The 25,878-nt window shown below is 44.9% G+C and overlaps 1 protein-coding gene across 3 annotated transcripts in view; it reads left to right on the forward strand.

The window, feature by feature from the left end:
• The first annotated feature begins 2,543 nt into the window (after positions 1-2,543).
• The window catches only part of Sf3b2 (splicing factor 3b subunit 2), a 58,510-nt gene continuing 35,175 nt past the window's right edge, over positions 2,544-25,878 (forward strand). The window contains exons 1-10 of one of the 3 annotated variants that reach the window (XM_075690100.1): positions 2,544-2,754; positions 4,285-4,337; positions 4,508-4,558; positions 4,680-4,742; positions 7,602-7,727; positions 10,272-10,328; positions 13,337-13,546; positions 17,298-17,795; positions 22,374-22,551; positions 24,774-24,877. In XM_075690100.1, the coding sequence (XP_075546215.1) occupies positions 4,535-4,558; positions 4,680-4,742; positions 7,602-7,727; positions 10,272-10,328; positions 13,337-13,546; positions 17,298-17,795; positions 22,374-22,551; positions 24,774-24,877 (1,260 nt within the window). In that variant the 5' untranslated portion in view covers positions 2,544-2,754; positions 4,285-4,337; positions 4,508-4,534. Of the gene's footprint in view, positions 2,755-3,857; positions 3,960-4,284; positions 4,338-4,507; positions 4,559-4,679; positions 4,743-7,601; positions 7,728-10,271; positions 10,329-13,336; positions 13,547-17,297; positions 17,796-22,373; positions 22,552-24,773; positions 24,878-25,878 lie in introns of those variants that run through there. The other 2 variants (XM_075690099.1, XM_075690101.1) reach the window with 2 other exon arrangements.

Here is a 25,878-nt window from a genome sequence, read left to right on the forward strand (position 1 = left end):
ATTGCGGCGACAGGTGAAACATATCGGCTGGTCGTTCGCGGTTCTCCACTCAGTTGGGTTACGATAACGCGGAGAGAAGCGTCGGGTTGTAGCGAAAATAGTCGGAGGGCGTTCGTTAGCTCTGGGATTGGCGACAGCACAGACAGAATGTAGGCCAAAGTTTTCAAGTTCCTGTCGAACGATGGCTTGCACGAGGGTAACTGAAATAGGGGTAGCATCAGGGCTACGCGAACAGAAAGCTGCGGGCGCCATCGCATCCAGTTCACGCCGAACGATTCGCACCACGTCCTCTGATCGCGACGCATACTGCTGTGCGGGCTGATCCTCACACGTCGACGTTGCGGCGGTATTGGGAAGTCTGGTGAATGGGTGCAGGACGCGTCGGCTTTTGGCCTGCTCGAATTGTCAGCACTCTTTGACGATAGCATCAACTGTAGAGCAGCTTTTGCACATGAGCAGATTAAAGGCGTTGTCAGAAATTCCCTTGAGCACATGCCCTACCTTCTCAGCTTCAGTCATGTCGTGATCGGCTTTACGACAAAGCGCCAGCACATCCTGAATATACGAAACATAGGACTCTGTGGGGGATTGGGCACGAAAGGCTAGCTCCTGCTTTGCGGCAATTTTACGGCCGGCTGTTTGCCAAACAACTCTGTTAACTTCTCTTTGCATTCGTCCCAGCTGGTCAGCTCCTCTTCATGGTTTTCGAACCGCACCTTTGCCGTGCCTCTCAGGTAGAACAACAGGTTAGCTAGCATGAGCGTATGGGGTCCCATCTGTTGATTCCACTCACACGTTCGTACATAGCCACCCACTCTTCAACGTCGGCGCCATCAGTCCGGCAGAAAGTTCCGGGATCCTTGGGTTGCACAACCGCAACCGAAGGGGACAGCGTCGTAGCGGGTGATGGTGACGTTGGAGGCGGCAACGACTACCGAGTGCGCACCGTCATTCATGGCGAGGACGGTGATGCGACGTCCACTGCGGAGCTCCGTTTCCAGCCGTGGTAACCCGGCACCTTCACCAATATGTTACGGGGAAGTTGGGAGTGTAGACTGAATATGTTTACAGTATATATACAAGCAAAGTCAATGGGGTCAAGATCGATGACCAGCAACAACACGCAGCAGCCAGCGTCTCGAGATCTTCTTCTTCCTTTCTCTCTTTTGTCATTCTTCCGGAACAATATAATAAAGATTTTCCTGCCCATATTTAAATATATTGTGTCTGTGAAAAGTGGAAATTAACAAAAAAACATGTTGAAGTGAAAAAATACTGATGAGGTAGCCACCGCTGGTGCTTCTAACGCGCATGTCCTCATATCGTCAAGATTTATATTAATAAAGCGAACGCATGAATTAAAAGCAGTGCATGTCGGCGACAATGATCCAGTAAGTGTTTCGCAGCAATAAAATTTTAACTGTAAAGGTAGAGGCAGCTTAAGAGAACCCTCAAATGATAAAGGATGTGGGATCGTTCTCCACCTGCGGCAAGTTATTTTTTCATACACTTTGAATTCCATTAATTTATAATTTCTTTTATTTCAATTAGTAAGTACAAGTAATTTCCCCTGTGTTGTCATTGGTGCCTGTTTGTTGGCTTCTTATAACTCCGATGATGTGGGTAATTTACAGAACCATGGTAATGACATTTAGCGGGATCGAGGCTCTGCTCCCTCCCTCCCCCCTAGTAGGCGGCGCCTATGGGAGGGTGTCTAAACATATAAAGGAGGGGGGGAGGGTACGGGACACGCGGAATTATTTGTTTTATTTTATTTTGCGTCGTCGATGCGTCCCGTAGGTGGGGCTAGCAAAATAATGTTCACGACTCCCATACTCATGACAAAGATTGCGAACAATTACTTCACCTTACACAATGACTTAAGTCGTATATATGAGCAGGCAAAGCTAAAGAAAAGGGACTACATTAAATGTGCCCTTTACACAAACACCATTAAGTCTTTCACCACAAGCTAGCAATGGAGTCCCTTCGCGTGAATGTCCTTATTCAGGCGCTAATAAATAAAATTCGCCTTCGTGGGAAAAAAAAAAAAAAGAAAATCCTTACGAATTAAGAGGTTGTCTTCAGAAGAATAAGGGAATGTGTATACTCTCCCTTTAGGGTGTGTAGGGAAATCAAGGCTCCACATCTATCTTCCCCGCATCTATGCTTTTGCGCGTCCCTGCCTTCTCCCTTGTAAACGCATCGAAAAAGGTTTGTCCAAAAATTGTACGCAATTCGGGTCCTCCATACGAAAGAGGGTCATACGACGCTCGACTGTGCTAAAATGCGGAAAGAAAAAAAAAAAGACCTGCTTTCCTGCTGAGGAAAGCAGGCAATCTAGGCCATCTCCGAGGAAATGCTATAGAGCGCGCGCTGGCGTGCCTTTTATTCAATCAGAATGATATGCGACGTCTAGGTCGTCTAAATGTGTTTGCAACGCATCCTAAAACATTCGAGCGCCCGAGCTGCTGCAGCTGCTATTACCGCGAGCTTTGTTTTTGTTTTGTTTCTTTCACGGCTCGGTTCCGCGTGCGCACGTGACACGTGGATCATGCAGCTGCGCAAAGCTGACCGGCCACCGACGAAACGCGGGTAAACGCACATGAAAGATCACACAAGTGCTCTCAACGCCTGCGCAGCTTCGAGGGGCGAGCTAGAGGAGCGTAAGTGAAACGGTTCCCAGCAGTTCGAAGTTTCTGGACGGTCGTCGACCGTTGGTTCTACGTCGCGGACCTACAACCCCTGTGACGCGTAAGTACTATTACTTCTCTCCGTTGATCTGTGCCAAGGTAAAGAGTACTCAGAATCTTGGCAGTAGCGGCCCCCTTCGGATGTGGTGTCTGCCTACTCCATGGTAGTTAAAGAACGCGTGGCTTATATATGCGCCCATTCTCAAACTTCATTTGCTCAGGTTGTCAGCGTCTGTGTCTTTCAACGCGCAAAATTTGCTTATGCATGGGCGTCTTACTTGTTACAACCTTAATTGGCCTTTAGCTTGATGTTCCACTAAGTGAGTACGTCGGTATGTGAATTTTGCGTGTATGTGGCTGTCTTCCTCGCGATGTACATAGCACCGATGAGTGCCTAGCTCCTATCCTAGCACCAGGAATTGATGGAGGTGAAATCCAAAATACGCTCGTATACTTATATAGGTGCAGGTTGAAGAATTCCAGGTGGTCAAAATTAAGTTCATGACAGTGGCTTGTTGGGCTAGTTGGTACATGGTTATACTAGGAGAGAGTCAGCAAACTTGAAAGTAGAAAAACACCGAGAAGCTGACAGACAAAGCTCTCCACAACGGCATCCCTCGCTAGTCATAAGCAACTTTCGCGACAGTAAACCCCACAAAAAGGGTGCAATTTTCTGGTTTACTGCGTTCATCGCCTTTAATTACAACGCAAGCACCTGGAAATGTGACAGTGAATAGCCGCCTTGGTTGCTTAGTGGCTATGGTGTTGGGCTGCCAAGCACGAGGTCGTGGGATCGAATCCCGGCCACGGCGGCGCATTTCCGTGGCAGCGAAATGCGAAAACACCTGCATACTTAGGTGCACGTTAAAAGAACCCCAGGTAGTCTAAATTTCCGGAGTACCCCACTACAGCGTTGCCTCATAATCAGAAATTGGTTTTGGCACGTAAAACCCTATAATTTAATTTTAACGTGTACCCGTGTTACTTTCAGTGAAGCAAGCGATTATAACGTTGCTTGTTTCAATGAAATCTCCTTGCGTGTATTCATGTGCAATTCTTCCGCAACTTTACCAACCTTAGCATCTTTGGCATCATCATAATTTTAGACAACTTACAGCGCCACCAACTTTATATATTTCTTTGTTTGCGAAGTTGAGTCGAATCAGTTGTTTGCCAAAATGGCGTCCCGCAGTGGTGGTGATCTCTCGAAGTTGCGCGTTGTTGATTTAAAGGAGAAACTATCAGAGCGCGGATTATCAACATCAGGTAACATTACAGATAACACAATACAGCTATCCTCGATTTGGGATCCAGATATGTTAGATTGCGCGCGTTTAGAGACCGTGTTACAAGAGCGGTGTTGTGACGCACACGCCGGCCGGTTGTACTGGTTGGAGTCCGTAGCATTTGTGATCAACAATTTTAGCCTCCGTGACTTCGCAAATTGTCGAAAGGACATAGTCCTTTGAGTAATTAAGAATTTCTGCATTTCCTAATTATTTTTCCGTTCGCGGGTAATGTGTTAGTGCGTGCACCTCCGCTTTCAAGGTTCGTTTCGGTGCTGACTCGCTGTCTTTCGCTTTGATCGCAGGACTGAAGGCCGACCTTGTGAAAAGGCTCCAGGCCGCGATAGACGAAGAAAATGTAAGTACAAGCCATTGGTGATGTGCAAGTGCGATTGGAGTGTTTGCGTGTTTTGGTGATCGACAGCAGGTTTAACGAAACCACGAGCGGCAGCTTTTTCGTTTTACCATTTGCGATTAGCCGGGCGCTTGTCAGTTTTGTGTGCTCAGCGTTCTTATTTTTGCTGCTAGGAGGTGACTCCAGCGCAGGAAGAAAGCATGGACACTGAAGAAGACTCGCAGGTGGGTGTCCATTCTGCAGACACCCTGTTGTCGCTCTCGATTTTCTTTTGGTCTGCATCTACTCGGACCCGAAATAGTGCCGTCACGCTCTCTCGTTTGACACCGTGCTTCTTCTTGTCAGGGTGCCCAGGAAGCCCCTGCTCTTGAGCAAGAAGATGCGTCGATTGAAAAGCCCGAAGACAAGGTACGTTTTGACCTTTGTCATCCTTTTGAACATATTAGCAGGTACCCCACTTTGATGGGCCTTGATATTCGTGCCTACTCCTTTGTCAGGGCCAGTATTGGCACACACCAAAAATGTTACTGCGCTAGAACTCCTCTTCTCTCTGCCAGTCGTCATGTTGGACACATTATCGAAAGCGGTCGGCCAATGGCAAAGAGTTTTTGTGAATTCGGCCCCAGTTCCCTAGCCTAAAACTTTAACATGTAGAATACATTATAACCTGTGCAATCATTTAAAGAGAAGACGTACACGGCAATACAGGCTCGTATTCTTTTTTCCAGCAATTGCGTTTCCTCATCCATACAGCTATGTCATTAAGAGTTTGGTGCTTCAAGACGTAAGTAGGTGGTTTTAATGTAGAGTGACTAGCTTACTTGTCTATAACTTCTGTACTGGTTTGTAAACTGGGCTATTCGGAACTGAATTATGGCTCGGAAATGCCAAATGACAAAGTAATGTGTATAAAGGTCTTTCACAGCTAGACAGTACTTGTCCTGTGTTGCCGATAGCTCTCATCTGTAATGTTACTTTTTCCTGTAATATTGCGCTATTATTCTGCTGCATTACAGGGTACAAAATCTATGAAGCAAACAAGCACACAGACAGACCAAATAGCTTTGTAATGTAACCTGGAAGGCCAGCACTTGCCTATCAAGACTGCCCCTGTCACGTTTTGTAGACTGTCACAACCCTGTAATCAATAATCATCTGTGCCATTAATCGAAATAGGCTTCCTGCCTGCCCGAGCATTGGCCTAAACAGTGTTTTTTTTTCTTTTTTGAGGTGTCATGAATTTTTGAAAAGTAATGACATGGACAGTATCAGATTACTCCTGCAAGCACGAAATGAAGGCACCCAGTGTGGTTGGGATGGCGAAATCACACCATGCTGCCAGGCTATGTGGTGCTGCTATATGGTCTGCACTAGCATGGTTCAGTTCAGTTCAGTTTATTATTCTTTAAATACAATGAATTGGTAAGCGACAACATACAGACGGTCCCAAAGTAAAAGACTGCAACGGGACCCTCGGTTCACTAGCATTTGTCTCTAATAATACTTGTTGCATGCTCATGGGATGCAGCTGAAACGTGGTGGCTTCTGGAGCTAAAAGCACCTCATCTTTGCAGCTACATGTAAATTTTCTACCAACTTCATTCTGGCATCGTGAAGTTGTGCAACAGTTTTATATTGTGAGAGCACTTTTGCTAACTTTTGAAAGCTGTGTTTGGTGAGCTTTAAAAAAAAAGAGCCTGCCTCCATTCTACCATGTGAAAGTAAATGTACAGCGAAGCTGTTGCTGGCGTTAGTTAAGCAACACCAGCATTAAACGACGTGACACAAGCACCACCACCACGATCAACATACATCACGTGTGCATGCACGTTTGCAGGAGGGCTGCATACATCCTTATTCTTCTGGGCTCTCCGTCAAGCGCAAGGGCCTTATTGAACTAAATGAATTTTTAAAGTAGATTGTGTCAGAAAATGCTTAAGGTACAACTTTCACACAAGCCACAGGCATGACAACTTCGGATTGTAATTTGAATACACAAGAAGACATAATTTCTGTTATGCGGAAAGTGAAAGACAAAGCCTTTTTCCAGCTGCCGTTTGAGGTCTGTTTGAGTGGTTGCGGCTGCCTCTTGGTGGTACTGTTTTTCGACAGTGTTTGCCATAATGCCAATTACGACCGCAGCTCACGCTGTGCGACACTTCCAATGGGCAGAGCGCCCACGCCTCAAGGACAGATACATTGTGTGCACACGTTCGCCACACGCATGTGTGCGAAAGTGCAGCATACATCCTCATTCTTCACCTAGCACAACTGCGATATTGAACTAATTGAATCTCGCAAAGTAAAATGTGCAATAAAACTTGTAAAGTGCGACTTACACACAACCTGCAGACATGACAGCGTAGGATTATAATTTGAATATACAAGAAAACTTGTAGGAAAATGTAGGAGAGGTGCCGTTTTTGGGTCGCAGACCAAGAAATCCTGTCCAACTAAAGGCTTACAGCTTCGCTGAAAAAAAAAATAATAAGGTGGCACTTTTGTTGAAAGCGTGATGCACTGGCATCGATAGCTAGTGCAATATGTTACGTACATGAAGGCTTTCTGTTTTTCGTTTTGTGCCAGTTGCAGAAAACATTTGTTTGAAGTCGGACACTGCACATACCTCTAGCTTGCATGCAGACTAGTTGGTTTTCGGTTCATGGATGCAAATTTGCGCGGCATAGTTCTAACATTACACACAAGAAAACATAATCACACACACAAGATGACATGATGCACAACGCAATGTGTGTGTGTGTGTGTGTGTGTGTGATGTAGTTTTCTTGTGTGTCCTGTTAGAACAATGCAGTGCAACATTGAATCCACAAACTTTTTACACACTAGCTTTTACCTCTTAATGTTATTTACTCTGATTCTTTAGTTTATTTGGCACCTGCGTTGTGTCATTATTGCTTAACTTCTTTTACCATGGTGCAGGTTTATGACTGCTTCATGAGCCTTGGTGCACACCAGAATTGGTACCTCACGAGCTACTAGTTCTCTTAACAATTTCATGTCATTGATGTCATGGTAGTGGGATTGGCTGGAGCATAAACTCCCAGACAGAAAGTCCCAAGTTTGGCACTGGTTGAGATATTCTCTTCTTGGAACTTAACCAATTTATTTCATTTTATCATGATCATGACAACATGATGACAATAATTAGAATTGCATCGTCAGGAGCGTGCTACTCTTGCTTCATTTTGCGTATTTGTTGTCCCTTCTGCACTGATGTGCTTTCTCCTGTTGTGTGACCATCCTCAGGAGCTCTTGGAGCACCAGAAGGAGGTATTGGGCAAGGAGCAGGTGCGACTGCTCGAGGAAGAGAAGGAGCTCCTTGGAAAAGCACAACAGCAGCAGATCATGCTCGAAGCTGAGAAGCAGCAAAAGGTGGGCGGGAAGTTTGCCATTCCTTGCCAACAACCTGGTGTGCACATAGCCTATTTATCTATTGCATCTCACAGGCATTATGCAATGGTGTTATGTCACTAGGGTTACAGAGGATGTGCTATCAAGGACAATAAAATCAAGGACAAGCTAGGGTTAACTGGAAGGCATTCTTTCATTTCCACTTTTGCTAATTCGTGTATGGTCGGTGCAATTTTGGCTTGCACAATTAGTGCAAAACCTGCACCAATCAAGGCCTTATATCCTAGCCATGCAACAAGACACTGCTCAGAATTTGTGCTTGTAACGTATGCTAAAACATTAGAGGAAATCAAGATCGTACCTTTGAGTAGATACTTGCAAAAGTGTTTTACTATGTAATCTCTTGTTTGTGTAATTTGTCTGTGATTGTACAGTACCAATCTGACGTGAGGGCAGCTTCAGTATCCTGTATAGCGGAAGGCTACATTCCAATAAATGTAAAATCCCATCCTGATCATGTAGTGAGATTTCAGTGCTCTTTCAACTTGTAGCCATTCACTACTGTGCCTCTCATAGTACCAGCTGTAGCTCTGGGACCTGGAGGAGTCATGTAAATGAAACCACAACAAATTAGGATGAAAGCGCCTGCGACGGTTCTCTCTGTGTCTTTCATCGTGGTGGTCTCATTGATCTGTATTATGTCTTTAGGCCACAGATGCACGTTCACTTCTTTTTTGCCAATCAGGCTGCTTGTATAAGCAGCAGCAGATTCGTTCCCTCCATTTTTTGTGGCAGTTCGCGCTTTCAGACGCTATGTGACACTGTATTGCCCACTCTTTTCAGTCTTTTTCTTGTGGTAGGTGGTGCTTTGAGACCTTTTGCAACTTTGTACTGCCTTTGGGATCTGCTCATGCCATAATGGACCAGATTGCAACATTTTCTCGCTGGAGTACAATACGAAATGTGTTGTCATGCTGCCGCTGTCATACTACCATCGTCCCCTTTCTACTGCCGTCACAGGCATTCTCGCGTTGCATACTCCCACTTTGCACAAACATGCCCATCCGTCTAGTAACACTGCGTAGGAACCTAAACAGTGGATAGCCGAATACCTGCAGAATACTTCGTATAACACTGTTCCCACAATATGTGGCATCAGGATAGCTTTTTGTATTTTACTTGCACTGTGTAGTCACATTAAACTTCAAACAAGCACACACGGGAGACCAAGGTGTGCTCGGGCTCCCCGTGGTAAGGCAAAACGGTGGAGGAGAACCCATTGGTTATATTTTAGCAGTGCTCAAGAAAAGGATGAAAATCGCTTTTTCATAAGTCTTCAGAAGAAACTGTACCATGTGAACTCTTGCCACATGCGTGGAAGGAAACAGTAGAGAGCGCAGAAGGGAGCAAACTTGGTTATTCCATGCACCAGGATGTAGAGGCACTACGCATAAAAATTCAGGAATGTTTGTGCAACTTTCAGCGGCCACTTATCACAGGCAAATAACAGCTTTCAGTAATGTTTTAGTAATCAAATTAGGCTAAATGTGGCACTGCACGGCAAGGAGTGAAGGTGTCTAATACGTCTCTAGTAAGGAAGACAACTATTGGTGTGGTAATAACTTTTGTGAGCGGATTGAATTCAAATTAAATAGTGACAGAGTCGAATTGAATACTTTTGAAAAAGTAATCGAATAAGAAAAAGCCATTTTCACTTATTAATTTAAAAGGATGTTTATGTCGTTCAATGTTAGCAAGTTTCTGTCCTGACATTGCACATTACGAAGAAGCATTGTTTAATAAATGTCCAAATGGAGTGTTCTAAACAAATCAGCAATCTTATTTTAATAAGGAATGCTTATCTAGCATTCTTTGGAAAGAGGGGATGTTTGTTGTTTAGAAGGAAATGTCTTAACTTTCTTAGCAATGCGTAGTGCACTCTACCACACTACTCCTTGTCCACTACAGTTGTCAGGATTAAATTTATTGCTCTTTTGCTCCAATTTATGTTTTCCACAACTTGATGACTTACGCTTTCGAAAGCTGTTAGAAACACATTTGTTTTGAAATACTGATTTTTTATTTTTCTTATACTAACAATTGATTCAAAGACGGAATAAAATAGTCTATTATTCGAATTGTTATTTGCAATTTGTTGACATTCGCCCCCCAAAGGCAACTGATAGGGCTGTTACTGGTCATGAGGCACAGAATGCCTACAGGATTGGTGCCGAGTGCCGGAAAGGCAACTACTGCACTGTGTAGAAGTTCTTGCAGCTCGACAGAGATCGCAGCAACCTCTCGAGTATCATTTTTTATCATTGTAGCGTGACATCGCAAAATGCATTGCTGGTGCTATAATTGTATGCAGCGATTGACCAATTCAGATGAATTTACTCCTGGATGATTTAACTGCAGCAGCAAAAGGCAATTAGGCTAACCCTACACTTTTTGTAGTACCGCACTTTATTCGTCTCACTTAACTTGTGCAATGTGAATCGCTATGCTTTGTGGCGGTTTCCATCTGGAGCAAAATGTGGTACAAGTGTGTCCTTCTTCTTGCAGATCCTGGAGCAGACTCGCATACTTGAGGAGGAGAGGCAGCACAGGCTTCAGCAGCAGGTGAGGCAGCTGGTCTCCACTAAAATTCGCAAGTGAAGAAGTGTTAGGGACTTCGCTGTGAACAAACATACTGTTCTTTCCAGTTGTTGCTCCGAGCAAAGATTAAACTTCACTTGCATTTGCTAGAATGTCCTTAGAAAGCCTCATTGCTAAGGAGGACACCTAAATTTCTCATCACTGTTGCTTGGGGTTCCGATTCATCTACTATATACTTTTCAACACTAATTTTAAACAGTGCAGTGAAAGCTGCGGGTCGCATCAGCAAACCAGAATAGAGAAACTGAAGGACTCTTCCATTGTCCACCTCTGATCGGCCTCTGCGTTACACCAACTTAGTGGAAGCTTCTTAGTAGGAATAGCAGCACACAATGGCCATGCCCTTCTCAGAAAGTGCAACTGGCTCTAGTTGACACATGTCCCAGCCTTAACTGCGCTGCACAGAGACGTTGAGCCGAAGTATAGCTTGCATAGTACCCTGACATGTACTTTGTGATTGTCTTGAGCTATAGCATTACTCATGTTGTAAGTCAAACTCCTAGGGATGACAGATATTTTTTAGTTTTCTGAAGTCGATTAAAATGGATTCAAGACGGAACTTATGATTCGTGTGGGAGCAGATTCATATGCAGAGTAATTTTATGCCATAAAAGTACTGTACAACTGACGACTGCAAGTTCTACATTAAAGCTGTCCCATGAATGCACATCCTGAATACCGGAGCCACAAACGTGCAGCATAGTCATTGTAATATTCTTATGATGCATTCATATTCAGTGCGATCTTGTTTCATTGGATTTTTGGAGAAAGCATTCTCATTCCGTATTTCTATACATGGTTGCTTCAAGAAATGCTGAAATAAGTTGCAGCAGCACTTCTTTTAAATTGGCGTGCAGATGAAGAGCTCTATGCAGACCTTGGCCAGGGCTTGTGTACTATACTACTGTCTTCCTTGTGGGGCACAATCTACACCCTAGATGGCGCCGCTAACCGGCCATCTGGGAGGCAAATTCAAAACCACGGAACGAGCGGGGGCGTGCCTGCATTCATGTGCATTCATAGCAGCCTGCATTCATCTACGTCATGGCGGAATAGTTGTTTGTCAGCTGGCATTTTACTTAACAACAAGAAATGACCCTGCTCCTTCAACGTCAGCCTGTTAAGTACACTAAGGAGAGACATTGTAAAAAAAAAAAATCAAAACAGCCATGAGCTGTTTCTTGAAGCATTGCAGTCATGGCTGAGTTATTTCTCCAGCCAGCTGTAAAGTGTAACGCACTGGATGAGTGGCATGTATACCAGGTGAAAGAGTTGCAGCTGATTGGCACAGGACATCTGAAGAAGCTGTGTGCTGTAGGTTGCAGCAGGAAACATAGTTCCAGCAGACCAGCACACATTCAAAAAAGACAAAGATGAAAGAACAGATTGGCGCGAAGCATCGGCTTCCAAGGAAAATTTTCTTCCAATGCAACACACAAATCGGAACACCTTCCACACACCAAATTGGATGCCTACATTTAATAAACCATCAGTAAATGTAAAATCAAACTGGTTTTTCACTAGGCTGGCCAATAGCCAGTGTAGGATAGTGAAGCAACTGAGCTTCTCCTGTGACAGTGGTGATGGCAAACTGGGTTCATTCATTCTGGTCATTATGCATTGTTCTGTCAAAACGAGAATGAACTGACAGAGAAAGCATGCAAGCACAAGTGGTAGCTCTGTTGATGGTGCGTCAACAAATGTGCAAACTGTACCAGTTTGCATGTACTTGTGTTGCATCGAAATAAAACCTTTGTCAGGAGTCAGTTCTGCTCACTCTATCCAGTGCCGTCCATTCTGCCTTTGTCCTAAGGCTGAAATGGGTTTGGACTGAGGCCGAACTGACGACATGGGACAATAGGGAAATGAGGTAAGGACGTCACTGAACTATCAACCAAGGGGAGGGGTGTGCACCTGTCAGCACTGCCTCTGTACCTCTGACAACCCTAGAAAAAGCGTATCTTCCTGGCAGGTGACTTTCGATGGCGTATCGGCCTCCCTGCATGGTCAATATGAAACGCAGATGCTGTGTATTTGCATTGTATTTGCATTGTATTTTCATTGCGATGACAATCATATGGACACTCCATGTGCATTTCCGCCATCGCTATGATGTTCCGGATAAAGTCCAAGTACAGCATGCTCTATGCTATGCTGTGTGTGAGAGTGAGCCGAGGATAGTGGCTGCATCTTGGACGCACAAGTGAGCAAGAGGGGGAAGGAAGCGCATTGTCTTTGATAGCATGTAAGGCACTGGGGGAGGGGTTGTACTCTGCGTGCCCTGTCTTGAAAGCGATCTGCATTAGGGACAGAGTTTAGGTGTGCCGATGGCCGATAGCTTCATGTGCACTGTGTTCTTGTCCCTTAGTTAACATTGAAGCAAGCGGCAGCATGAAGGTCAATTCACTTGCTGCCGCTGCTGCCGCGCTTCCTCACGCCGGCATTCTAACAGCGAGTGTCCGCGGTCATCAAGTGAGACGTGTTCATGTTTGCCTGCTGCGAGACGCCACGCTCGCTAACTTAGTTAGTAAGGGAATGTTCTGAAGTTCGTACGGCCGATAAAACAACTATCCTTACTTCATATAGCTGTCTAATAATTTGCTGTTGCGATCGATGCTTCACCTTTCGGGCGAAACTGCAACATTTATTTTGCATATGCACAGCTTTATGTGATACAGCATGCGAAAAAATAAAACTAGGTTGATAATTCAACTACGTCCCCGTCTTGTTTTCCTCTTGCCCCATGTCTTCAGTTCAACTGTTAGTTCAGCTGCCTTAGCGATGAACCAACTAGCTCAGTTGAATACCATTCTGACATGCCTTTGTTCATTTTGAATTGTGTACGTGTCTTCTGAAATTAAGAGATTATATGAAGCCGCCCAGCCCTGTATATGAGTCCGGTCCTGCACACGTACATTTCTGAAAGAGTGTAGCTTTCATTGTTGAGGGCGCCGCACTTACGCTTCGTGCAGCTGTTCCCCGTGACCGAGCAGGTTGTGGCCCACCAAGTGGTGACCACACCAGCAGTGCTGGTGACTCCGGCTGGTAGCCCGCTTGCTGTGGCCACAGCCAAGGCTGCGGCGGCCGCTGCCCCCGCTGCTCCAATGGTGCTGGCGACAGCCGCCACGGCCATGTCCCCCATGTCAGCAGCCATTCCCCAGCAGGCCACGGTGCTGGCACCGGTCAGTCCCCCCCCTCCCCCTCCACTTCATATCTGCTCACATTGGAGGAACACTAAAAAGAAAAAAATAGATGGATTCATGCATCAATGCTAAAGGAACACCATTCTTAACATAAGAGGAGGCCTTATAAACCAGAAAACAAAATACTGGTGGCAGCAGCAACGTCCTCCAAGTTCCTGCACAAATTTGCCACAATGTTACGGGTGATGAGGCTGTCTACTCAGTGCAGTAAATTTTTATTGGTACAGACAGACTATATTGTGTATTTGGATAGCCAGAAATTCAACTTGGGAAGTTTAGAAAATGTTTACTGCACCGTAATGACTTAAAAAAAAAAAAGAATGAAAAAAAAAGTAAGCTCTAACAACAGTGATCTTGTACTGTATAATGGCACTGGACTTTCAGCACGAAATTTTTAAAGGGGTAGTTTAGCCTTCAGTTTCCTTTCTGGTAATTGCCCTTTTACTTATAAATTAACGAAGATACAGTTTTTAAAGAATATTTTTTTTAGTCTAAACTCACTGAACGTTTCTCTTTAGTGTTCCTTTACATGGTAGCAAGGTACTGTCGGAAAGTGGTGAGCAAACCGGGCTTGTACCAAGTCGGCAGAAGAGTCTGCTAAGAAAACAAAAAATATGTTTTAGTCTAGGAGCAAATTACATTTCGTTTCTTTTTCCTTGCCCCTTATCACTTGAGCAGGAATTCTTGTTCGTGTAAAGTAGGACCTTGTGAATGCATACCTGTAGGAAATGTTGGCAAGATTCACAAGTGGCAGCATGAATTAATCAAGCTTTCTGCCTCCCTGTCATTTTCGGCAGCAGCAAGGATTTGATGTGACTGCCGTCAGTTTCCGAGCAGGCCCTTTCTTTCCCTCTGGCTTCTTCTTACAATTATTTTCTGTCTACTTCTGTTGCGAGAGCTTGGCAATGGCTCCTTGAAACTTACAAGTAAAGCAGAGGTCTCAGACTTGCTACAAGTTTCAGGCCACACAAGAGTATGTGGGTCATCATTCGCCGCACATTTGCGTGTTCAGATTACGAAGCTGCCTGTGGTTTTTAACTGGAGGTGGGGGACACTGACTACTCGAGAGAGCTGGCCAAGTGGCATAGCCTCGAAAGCTGCATTTAATACCCATGATCTAGAGGTCGTTAGGGTGGCTGCTGCTAGTGGAGGGACAACGGTGCTTGCATGCAATTTCGCTGTTGAAGTTATCTAGAACAGCACTTGATGCTCTGTATATTAACAAGGTTTTACTGTAGCCTGCATGCTGCACCTGTGTTCAACACATGCTAAGTCATTCAGTGTGATTTTGAAGCAACTGGTTTGAAATGGCAAACGTTACATGTGTGATTGATCACTCCGGTTTCACATACGCAAAGTTTGCATGGCTAATTAGGGCTTTGTTAGTACTTTTGATTGGCAGTTGCAGGTATATAAATTCAACCTGTTGCTAAGGTCAGCAAAAGTTTTGTGGCACTACTAGAATTCAGGAAAAAATGTGTGAGGCAAAGTACGACTTATGCAACTGTGGCACTGTTTGTACTGGCTGGTAGAGAGAAGCTGGTTTTGATTGCCAAGCTGGTGTTTCTGTAGCTTTCTGTAGCTTCTGTAGCTTTTCACATTGTGCAAGACTGGTGTGATGAGTTGCCTGTACACTTGACACTCGGGCATGCTGCTCAGTTTAACGATAACAAACGCCCGTGCGCTGGCGCTTATGCTGACATTGCTCAGGGTGTCTACCAACCGGGAAAACCGGGAAAACTGGGAATTCTCTGGGATTTTGAGTAGTCTAGAAAAAGTCCGGGAAAACTCTGGGAATTTGGGCCTCTATAAGGGAAAATTAGCGGCAATTTTATTGAAAGGGTCGAAAGTTGCAGTAATGCTGGATCGAGTAACAGACAGGAATCATAATGAATCGTCTTTGATGCCCTGTCATCGGCAGGAGGAGTGTACAGTCAACGAGCGACTTTCTGGATTCCCGATAATTTGGACGGCTTGCGGCCCCGCCACGTACCCCATAGAGTCAACGTATAAAAACGTGTGAAATTTCCGACACAAGAACTCTTCGCTGTCCGAATTTCCGGACTTTTTGCCGTGACCGCAGGTCCGAAGCGGCAATAATCAAAGGCACCACCACTGCCGTTTCAATTACTTCGCCACCTCGAACCGGCACTCTTGCACGCAGATCCGCTGGCAGCCATTGCCACCACTGCGGCAAAGCTAGGTCTAGCTGCTTCGACGTTTGCTGTGAAGCTTCTTGCCGTTGGGTGCCGAGTTTTTTATTGAAAGAATTAGCTGCTGTCAGCAATGGACTCCGCCTTTGTGGTCCTCGCGATTGGTTTAGAAACTTGGAAAACACGGTGCGTTGCATAATGCTGGTTCCTAAAAGTCAGCTTCGCCTCTGTGCAGAAATGTTACTTGGTGCAGCTTATGCAAAAGTATTGCAGTGAAGCATAACAAGCGTGAGAAGGGACCACGAAACACAATATGTATTTCTTAATTATACACGCAGGCACCCGGTATTTCCTGTCACAGTATGAGCATCAATATGACTAATATGTGAACCGACAGGCCTTCAGAGCGTTTTCGAACGTGCCTGTGGCAATTTGAGCCCCTAAGGGCAGTAAATGACACGGATTTATTTTTTTCCAACAGGCCGATTTTTCGGACGTTTTCACGGCCCCTGGGGAGTTCGAAAAATTGGTGGTGGACTGTGTGCAACTGACCAAGATGCTTGAAATGGTCCTCGGGGCGAACGAGTGGCGGAAGGCGGACATGAATAGAAATGACCTACGCATTGAGGAATAAACGGGAATGGAAGCTTGCTGCCGCCGTTTTGAAGGAGCTTGAGCTCAAAAAATAAAGTTTTGGCTGATGCCGAGATGCAGGTGTCCCTCATCCAAACCAAAATAAACTCTTTAAAGCAGTGAAACACAACACTCGAGCGTTATGCGCAGGCTGAGAGTATGTCAAGACAGTTGAGGTTGACTTACGAGCTGTTGAGAGAGAATCTCAATTGTGACAGAGTTCGGGCCTCATCCCGCTGAGGTTGCTATCAGTTGATAGAAATAGCTCATATTCGAAAATATTTGCTTCTATATGCATCTCCTTTTTATTCGTATTTGATAATGTCCGACCCCATTTGCAATTTTTTTCGTAGACACTTTACTTGCTGTGCATTTTACTAACCCAAGCCTTCTATTCTCTTTTTGAATAACATAAACACTGCTCCTTAGTGTTCAAATTGGATTAAGTAACGTTTTTATTTTTTTCATGTGCTTACTAGAGAGTGACAGCATCAGGCGATATGGTTTCAGTCCGTCTTGACATAAAACACAGTTCTGCATCACTCCGGGAAATTTGCAATGGCACTCAGGGAAAACCTGGAAAACTCAGGGAATTTGGAAATGTCAGCTTGCTAGACACACTGTTGCTACCATAGCGTTACTCATTGCTGCCATTTCACACCGGTAACCTTTTTTTTTTTTTTTTTTGAGCATGTGCTTGGACGTTTGTTTGGAAATACTATTATTTGGTCAGGACGGTAGCTGCTGGTGTCATGTAGTACAGAAAATTTCTAGAGCAAATCTTGCTCCTATTATTGACATCAGTTTTTCTTTATTTCAAAAGTGCATTGCAGTGACGGCTTTCTAGGAATTGCCTGCTCGCATGTCTTGTATGCTGTACCACTTTTTTACTGAAAAGTTGCAACGCATTGTCATTCCCCGTGTCGTGCCCCTTTTTGGCACAGGTGAGTCTGGTGGGAGCAGCACCTGTTGCAGCAGGTCAGGGCACTACCATCCTGACACCTGTTATGGTGACCCCCGTTTCCACCGTGGTGCCCCCACCACCACCGCCACCACCGCCGCCGCCACCGCCACCACTTCCCCCGCCCCCTGCCTCATCCCCAGCTGGTGTGACCCCCATGGGAGTCATGCCACAACCTCCACAAGCACCAGCTGGTCTGCAGGGTCCTGTGCCGCCGCCACCACCGCCACCGCCACACCTCCCACAACAGGGAGTCCCCCCTCCAGGGTTGCCCCCACCCGGCATACCGCCTCCTCCAAGGGGTGCCCCTCCCAGGGGTCCACCACCAGGAGTACCTCCGCCGGGAGTACCTCCGCCAGGATTACCACCGCCAGGACTGCCCCCACCAGGAGTACCACCACCGGGGGTACCGCCACCTGGAGTACTGCCACCAGCTCGTCCTCCAACTGGCACTGTAGGACAGAGAACTGGTCCTGCACTGGTGAGTATTTTGAAGTTGCCTCTGTGCTCAGTGGTGGGCTTGGTATAAGACAAGCTCTGGAACTCTGGGAGGGGGAGAACGGCGAGTGCATACCTTTCCTGCACTTCAGGACCTCTTCTTTCATTTCATTTAAGCCTTTGGTAAGGCTTAAAGGGGCCCTCGAACACTTTTCATTCCACCTTTATTCAGTCGCAGATTGCATAGATTGATGGTTGGAGAGATAAATGCAGCAAGAATGCAGCAACGGGCTACACAGTCCGAACTTATTCAGCTGAGAAATTTCAAAATGCAAGAAAAAAAAAATGCATGTCCTCAGCTCAAATTTTGCACTGTCTTCTATCCCCATTTCTCTCACCCACTGAAGTAACCCCTCGCAGCCAATGGTAAGAGCCCGAAGCGCCTATGTAGCGGAAGGTTGCACTCCATGTTTGTCTACGCATTCTATGTTCACGGATTCCGCTTACTCCAGTGTGCTGATGATGCTGGTCGAGCAACCTGGGACTGCATCTCTTTCCTTCAATTCAGCTTTAGTTCAGCACAGCACCACGAACAAGAAAAAGTGTGCAGCAACAACGATGCAACGAGGTGAGAAGCCTGCATCATGAGAACAACGTGCAAAACGAGGCGGTGAGGCTTTCAATGCTGCTCACTAGCATACAAAAGCAAGCAGAAGTTTGTGCTCAGAGCCCAGCGTTATGTCACCATGCCAGAGATAAAAGAACAGCCAGCACACCTACCTAGTTTTGTGGTTCTAGTAGTTTTTTTTGCGGCTGTATCTGCGTCAGTATAAATATTACAGCAAACAAAAATAAACTCAATTCCTAAATTATGTTTTTGCTTCAGTGCAGTGGTTATCAGCAACTCGCTTTTTAACCAATCACAGAGCACCGAGTTGTAACGTTGTTGATGGTTCTGGCGAGCGCCACTGGGTGATGATGTGGTCGGCAGCAACATAGTAATTTTCTTGCGTGATTAAAATAATAAATGCTGCTATATAACTGCTTTGACCTACGCTTGAAGCACCTCCAACTGTTAGTCTACGCAACCTACAACAGAAATATGGTGGTTTGAGAAGTGTTTGAGGGCACCTTTAATGTAAGGACAGGCTGCAACAAACAGTGTTTTGTCTCTTGCTCCTTTTTTCACTTCAATCCTGTATTATTTCTGATTATTTTCTGAGAGCGGGTTAATGTGAAGCTCCTGCACTCTTCCCTCTTCCCTACACACTTAAAAAAACTCCTGGAGCCATTGGAGAGACAAATGTTCTTGGGGAGGAGGGCGAAGTGTGTGCGGGTGGCGGGGCGGGGGCGATCTGGTGTCAGCAATGTTGAAACAAAAGACTCTTGAAGCACAACCTTGGTGACACCAGCAGCAGTGATAGGCTTTCACGTGGATTACAAATGCTTTGTTGGCTGTGTTGGTAGTGCACAGGGACATACGAGAGTTAGGGTGGCGAGAATGAATAGCAGTAAGTGGTCTGCTATACTGGCCAAGTTGACTGGCTGGCCAGGCCACATGGCAAAGGCGTCATTTAGTAGTGCCACAGTCAAGTGACGTGAAGCACTTCGGCAACTGCAAAGCAAAGTGTAACTGACGGTGGTCCATAGCAGACTGAAGCGATGACGCTTTATCACTACCGCCCTGTCCATCTCTTCAGCGCCCATAGAAGACCATCCACGCTCTTCTAAGCTTTCCCATCCACTCTCCACACACGGGACTGGCTTCACATGCCTTTTACCAGCTTCACACACTTCACGCACATACTTTTTTTCCACTTTGACACTCCAAATGCTAATGCATTAAAAAAAAAGCTGGTTGGCTAAAGGTTGAAGCTTGACACTGGGACTTTCCAGTGTATGGCACTTTCTAGTTTACTTGAATATCTGCAGTGCTACTATCGTAATATGGGATCGGACACATACTGTATGTTGTATATGTGAACATGGCATTCTGAAACATGATTTACCGATGCCACATTTAGATAGTACAAAGCCCCATACATACAGGACAAGCATCAAAGTCTAACTATACTCACTATGCAATTGCACAACTGTTCAACAAATCCTTACAATAGTCGTAACATCCATTATTGCTGCATGGTGAAGATGGTTAAACCATCTTCACCATGTGTTCAGTGTTTTGTGCTGCGTTTGTATTGTTCTGTATGGACTCATAGCCGATAAATCGTATTTCACAATATATACTCTTAACCAAGAGGGCTAGCTTTATTGTTTGATTGCCTTTGCCCAGAAAACAGGTTACACTGAAAGCACAACGGTATCAGCGAGCACACTTGGCGATGGTTGAAAATCAGATCTGTGAGTCAAGCACATCATCTTTTATACATGACTCATTGAAGGCTCCAGCATAATCGCTGGTGCCCGCATTCCTTCCAGAAAGTACTACACAATTCGTGTTGCCCATATGATCTGATTACACAAGGTTAGGTAAGAATGTATGCAACAGATAAATCAACGATAACATTCGAGTAAGTTCCAATCATGAAGGTGCATCTTGCGCTGAGGGATAACTTTTAAGTTGTTAGCGGTTGAAATGCAGTCCTTGAGAAAAAGATAAATAAGTACATGTGTCAGTATGTATGAGCGGATGTGACTTCTATGCCTTTGTATGTCTGTTTTATTTCTTATTTGGAGCAAGAATGATGATTCCCTGGGTGTCATTTTTGTTAGCGTAGTGTTAGTGTAGTTAGTGTAGTGTAGTGTTAGTGCAGATGCCCTTGCTATGCTATTTTCAGTTACCTATGAGTGGCAGCTTGAATAGCGCTACCTGTAGCAAGAATCTGGCATGCAGATAAAATAGTTTGCATCCAGCTGCTCATGCAACAAAGTGACTTTTTAGGGGCGTGAAGGAGTCTCTTATTTACGATCCCATTCTCACTTTGCTGAACCCCGTACGAAGGCTTAGTTTATGAAGAAGTCTGAAGATTTGCGTTTAGAGCATACCAGGGAATGAAATGAACAGGGTGTGGTTAAGCGAAGCGTATCCAAGTTACTGAAAGGAGCACATAGACTTTTTTTCTCTGTCTGGTATTATAAACTCGACATCAAAATAAATTCTTCTGCTTTGTCACATATGTATAAAAAAGCAAAGGCTCTCTGGCGGCCCTCACTCAACCTTCAGGTATGGAAGATTTTTTTTTTTACATTCTCAGCACTGTCATTTCAACTTTCTTTTTCTTCTCCTTTGCATTTTAGCTGAATGTTTTATCTTGGGGAGCATTTAGTGCAGCCACTATAAATTCACATCTACCAATTTCTTATGCTGTTTTCTTAACTTTACTTTTTACTTGTTAAGACAAAGGTTTACTTGGGAGCTCCGATCTAAATACATACATGGGAATGGATAGATCATTTTGTTTGTCATCTGCTACACCTAATTTGATGAGGTTTGCTGCATTTAAAAAAATAATAAATAAAAAAGTAAAATAAAGTAAAATTGTACTATTGTAGACAGCAGGCCTTCTTTTTAGGCTTTATTTTTGTATTTTTTATTATTATTATTATTATTATTATTATTATTATTATTATTATTATTATTATTATTATTATTATTTCTGTTTTCTTGTACACTGCACATAACTCTGCCATGCGGCCTTTGACATCCTCAGGGCATTGTTGAGAGTCCAGTCAGCCTTTCCATTGTGCGAGAGTGGTAAACAGTGGCTAGTTAAATGTCCTACCAAAACAATGCTATCGTCAACAATGCTATCTTCAACATTATCTTTCTTGTATTTCTTCTATGCTTTCTGCAATGACTAAACTTTCTTAGTTGGGCCTTATGTCTGCATTTATGTCTGTCTTTATGTGCATTCTAAAGAGGCGAGGGGACAGTGATACCACTGTGCTAAGGTTTCGGCAAGCAATGATGGTAGTAGGCCAGAGTGCATACCTCAAGTGGTCTCGGGTCGTGAATGGCAGCTTGCCAGTATCCTCCTTGAAAAGAAAAGTGTATTATTAATGTATTCTTCAAAATGCTAACATAAGGGTCTGGCACTCAGGATAACGACGCATAGGTAACAAAAAATGTTAAAAAAAAAGCTGATGATTATGCAGCAAGTGATGCAACAAAAAATGATAGGCGTAACATTGAGGAATGGCAGGATGGTTGTATAGATTTGAGAGCATATACATGCAGATGGCATTCTAGTTGAGGTTAACAACAGGAAGTGGAGTTGAGTAGGTCACGCAATGCATAAAAGAGATAACTGGTGATCTATTAGTGAAAGAATGGGCACCAAGAGAATCGAGGGTTAGTTATTATGTGGTGTGAGGTATTTAGAAAGTTCAGGCATAGGACAGTGTTGGGTAATGCAGGACAGAGGTGACTGACAATCACTGGAAGAGGCCTTCATCCCCCAGTGGACATGGGTTAGGCCGATGAATGATGGTTGTAGAAAATTATTTAAAGTGCTCTGCTACGGGTGTGATTCACTGACGGAGTGTAGCCTTGAAATGTTAAGGGCCAGTCATTCAGCTCTTTGCATTCTTCCCACGACCTGGAAAAAGAAACCTACACAGACATTTTCATTTCTGACACGTCGGTACTTTCGTCGCACAGCCGCCACCACCACCACCACCTGGCATGCTGTCGGGGGACAAGATGGACACAACAGCATCTGGCACAGACGTGACCAGTGTGGAAATTCCTCAAGTCATCGAGGAGATCTTTGCCAACACATCTGAACGAGCTCAGGAGCTGGCCTTGGCACCGCCAGAGCCTCCTGCTGAGAAACCAGGTACCTGCTCTGGCTGATTGCCTCATGAAAAGGCTTGTTGACCTATTTGGTGAAGTACCATACTCATTCAACTTAAATTGCCGTAAAAAATTATTGTTTGCAGTTCAGGGGCGAATGTGTAACCATCTGTGGAATTGAAGTATGGTAGAACCTTGTTCATACGTTTTGGAAAGAAATGTGAGAAAATTCGTACTAATCGAAAATACATATGACCCAAAGTGACTGAAAAATTTGAGAGACCCCAGTGTAGCTGATATCTTTGTAATGCGAAGTGTTGCATGAATCATTGTGCAAGAGATATGAGATGCCGATGCTTGTCGAGCTGGTGGGCGTTCAGCCAGACCGAGATGCGTTCTGTTGTTTTCCTATTGAATAGTGCTTGAGGAGAGCCACAGAAAATCGAAAGGAAATCTGAGTTGCTGGGTGATGCCGGATGCCACCAAAGCGAAATGGACGCTCACATTGTGCCACCTGCAGCAAGGAACTGCAGCACATTTGGATTATCGCCTACTAAATGCATGCACTATGCTACCAAAGGCACTACATCCCACACACTGTAAAACAGATGGTTGAAGATGCTTATTGCAAGAGGGTTGGTGGCGATAACTGTGCATGCCACATGCAACAACCCGGGAGTTGATTTGTTAGTACCTGAATAAGGAACTGAGTGTGCGGTGGCATTTTCATACAAGATGGGTAGGCGAGTATTACGGGGAAGCTGATGAAGTGGGTGCTGTTCGCAGTTGCGTGCGCCTTGAGCTTTAACGCGACAGCGTTAAAGAGCTCATGTCGCAGAAAAGCTGGTGTCGTCGGCGTCAGCGCGTTGGCCGTGAGCGATAAATCTGGGAAGGCACTTCATAAATAATAAAAAAACAGCTTGCAAAATGGGCTGGGTGGGAATCGAACCAGGGTCTCCGGAGTGGGAGACGGAGATGCCACCATTCAGCCACGAGTTCAGTAGTTCAAAGAGGGACAAAAGCGCCTTTAGTGAATGCAGTGTTGCCTTAGAAACGTGCCGTAGAAAGTTATACTGCAGAGTAATCGGTAATTATGAGCATGTAAATTACAGAACTCGCAGTTACACGAGTAGCGAAGTACGTTTCCGCTACATTTCTTCTGCGCACTCGCAGAGCCATCTTGCAGCAAACACAAAAGACCCCCTCCTCACAATGTACGGCACTGCCCCTACAGGTGGCGTGCCACTCGTCCGCGCGACGCGCCTCCTCTTTGCGCTCACAGCGTGATTCCTGGGTGCAGCGTCCGATGCGGGACGCCTCTGACGTGATCGCTGTGCCGTAGCGCGTCTGGTGGGAAAGCGTCCCCTGCGAAATGTCTTGGGAGCAGCACGATGCGTCTTCGTGCTGCTCCCAAGAGAAATAGAGGACGATCCCACCGAGGCGTCAGCCCCATGATCGCGTCCGCCTTCATGGCGCATCGCAGCCCGGCTGTCCGTGCCGATCACGACATTTGGCTCGCGTAGATCGTTTCTCCCTCTGAGACACCGAGTTCTTTGGTTCATTCCGCTTGCTCAGACGCACGTTTCGTCTTTGTGTGACTCAAGAGCATGCCGAGCAAATGAGTGGGCAGTGTGAACGGGGTGCGATAGTGCTATCGTGTTCCACTCTTGAAGGTGAAGCTTAAGCATCCTCCAATTTTTTCTTGTTTACACAAGATCTAGCAGCTGAAAAACGTATCTTACCATTGCAGTTTGGTGATTTACTGAAATAAGCATAACTTTATTGGGTAATTTCTTTTGTTTTCAATCGCGAATGTTGGCGCTGGGAAATAGTATGTAACGCGATCATATCAACTGTACTAGCTAGATGAGTCTGTTTTGTGCTGACCGTTAAAAAAAGAAAATTGAATTTCTATGCTAGTGGGCTTGCTCATTTTGGTGCTGATCACTGGTACAGAACTTCTTAGGTGTCTCGTACAGTCATTATGTATTCCGGTCAATGACGTACGGTCATTATGAAACAGAACTATGGGTTTGTGTGTAAAGTCATTAATTTTTCTTGCATGTTCTTGTAATGAGGAAAAGTTCCGTGAGCAGGATTCTTAAACAGGAGGGCAACATAACAAATTGCAGTGAGAGGTTCTGACTTGCAAATTTGCAGTAATTGCAATTTTAGCACGGCTCAAGTGTCTCCTTTCATGTTGGCAGATCGTGTATTTGAACATTTGCACATAGATGGCTCAGAAAAAGTGACTGCTTCTTTCAGCACCCAAGAAACCACACCCACCCAGCAAGCCTAGACTTGTGGCCATGGATGAAGGGGATGATGAAGACGACGAAGAACAAGAAGGAACCAAGGTGCCCTCGGAGGTTGGTTGCTTGTACACTCCCGCAGCCGGGCATTTCTCTCACTGTCTGGGTAAGGGTTGCAGACATAAGGTTCCAACCAGCTTCAGATAGGTGTTATCAGGGTGCAGCATGGTGCTGAAACTCTTGAATAATAATGTGCATGATGAAATTATGTGAATATTAGTTCAGTTCAACTCTGAGCGTAACAACGTACAATACAGCTGTGCTATGGGACAGGACCCATACAAGCTCTGTTGCTGGCTACCTATGGGCTGGTTTTGAAATCTAGTATCACAGTAATACAGTCGATTTCCATTCATTGGACCCTGGTGGGCGTGACTAAATTTATCTAATAAGCCGGCAAGTCGAATTAAACAGGATGAAGAAAAAAACATCAAAAACACAGCTGATTCGTTTGGCAGTATTTGACCGATTCTAACCCACGCCTGCTTTCTATTCTATTTCTTCTATGCTTTCTATTCTTGCTTTCTATTCTTTCTATTTGAAAATCAGGATATTTGCAGACTCCTAGTTTGCCGCTCTGGAATATGGCACATTATAGTACGTACATTAAAAGATACTGTTTGTAGAGCTGGAGCAGAGGAATGTGTGTGTGCCTGTCTCGCTCACTCCGCACATTTCGCAGTGCGGTTGTTTTTGATCTGCAACGTTTTCTAAGGAATACAGTGAATTCTCGATGTAACGAACTTACGGGGACCGCGATAAATTGTTCGTTATTCCAAAATATTGTTATAGTGAAAGCCCCAAAATTAACTATTCCACCCATCAATCCATCAGTTGATAAGTTGTCACCATATGGGCTATCCACGAAAACATCGCTGCTGGCCCTTGGCTATTGCTATTTTCCATAGATTCTGCCGCCACGCACCACCGAAGCACCGTATAATAAGAGTGACACATGCAAAACAGACACTGACGCCGAAAAAACTACCGCGACTGAAGGGTAACTTTATCTCGCCTCCAAAGCACAATGTTTCTTGTTTTTTTGTTTTTCACATTTT

This window comes from Dermacentor variabilis, chromosome 4, assembly GCF_050947875.1.
Source record: "Dermacentor variabilis isolate Ectoservices chromosome 4, ASM5094787v1, whole genome shotgun sequence".
Classification (NCBI taxonomy): Eukaryota; Metazoa; Arthropoda; class Arachnida; order Ixodida; family Ixodidae; genus Dermacentor; species Dermacentor variabilis.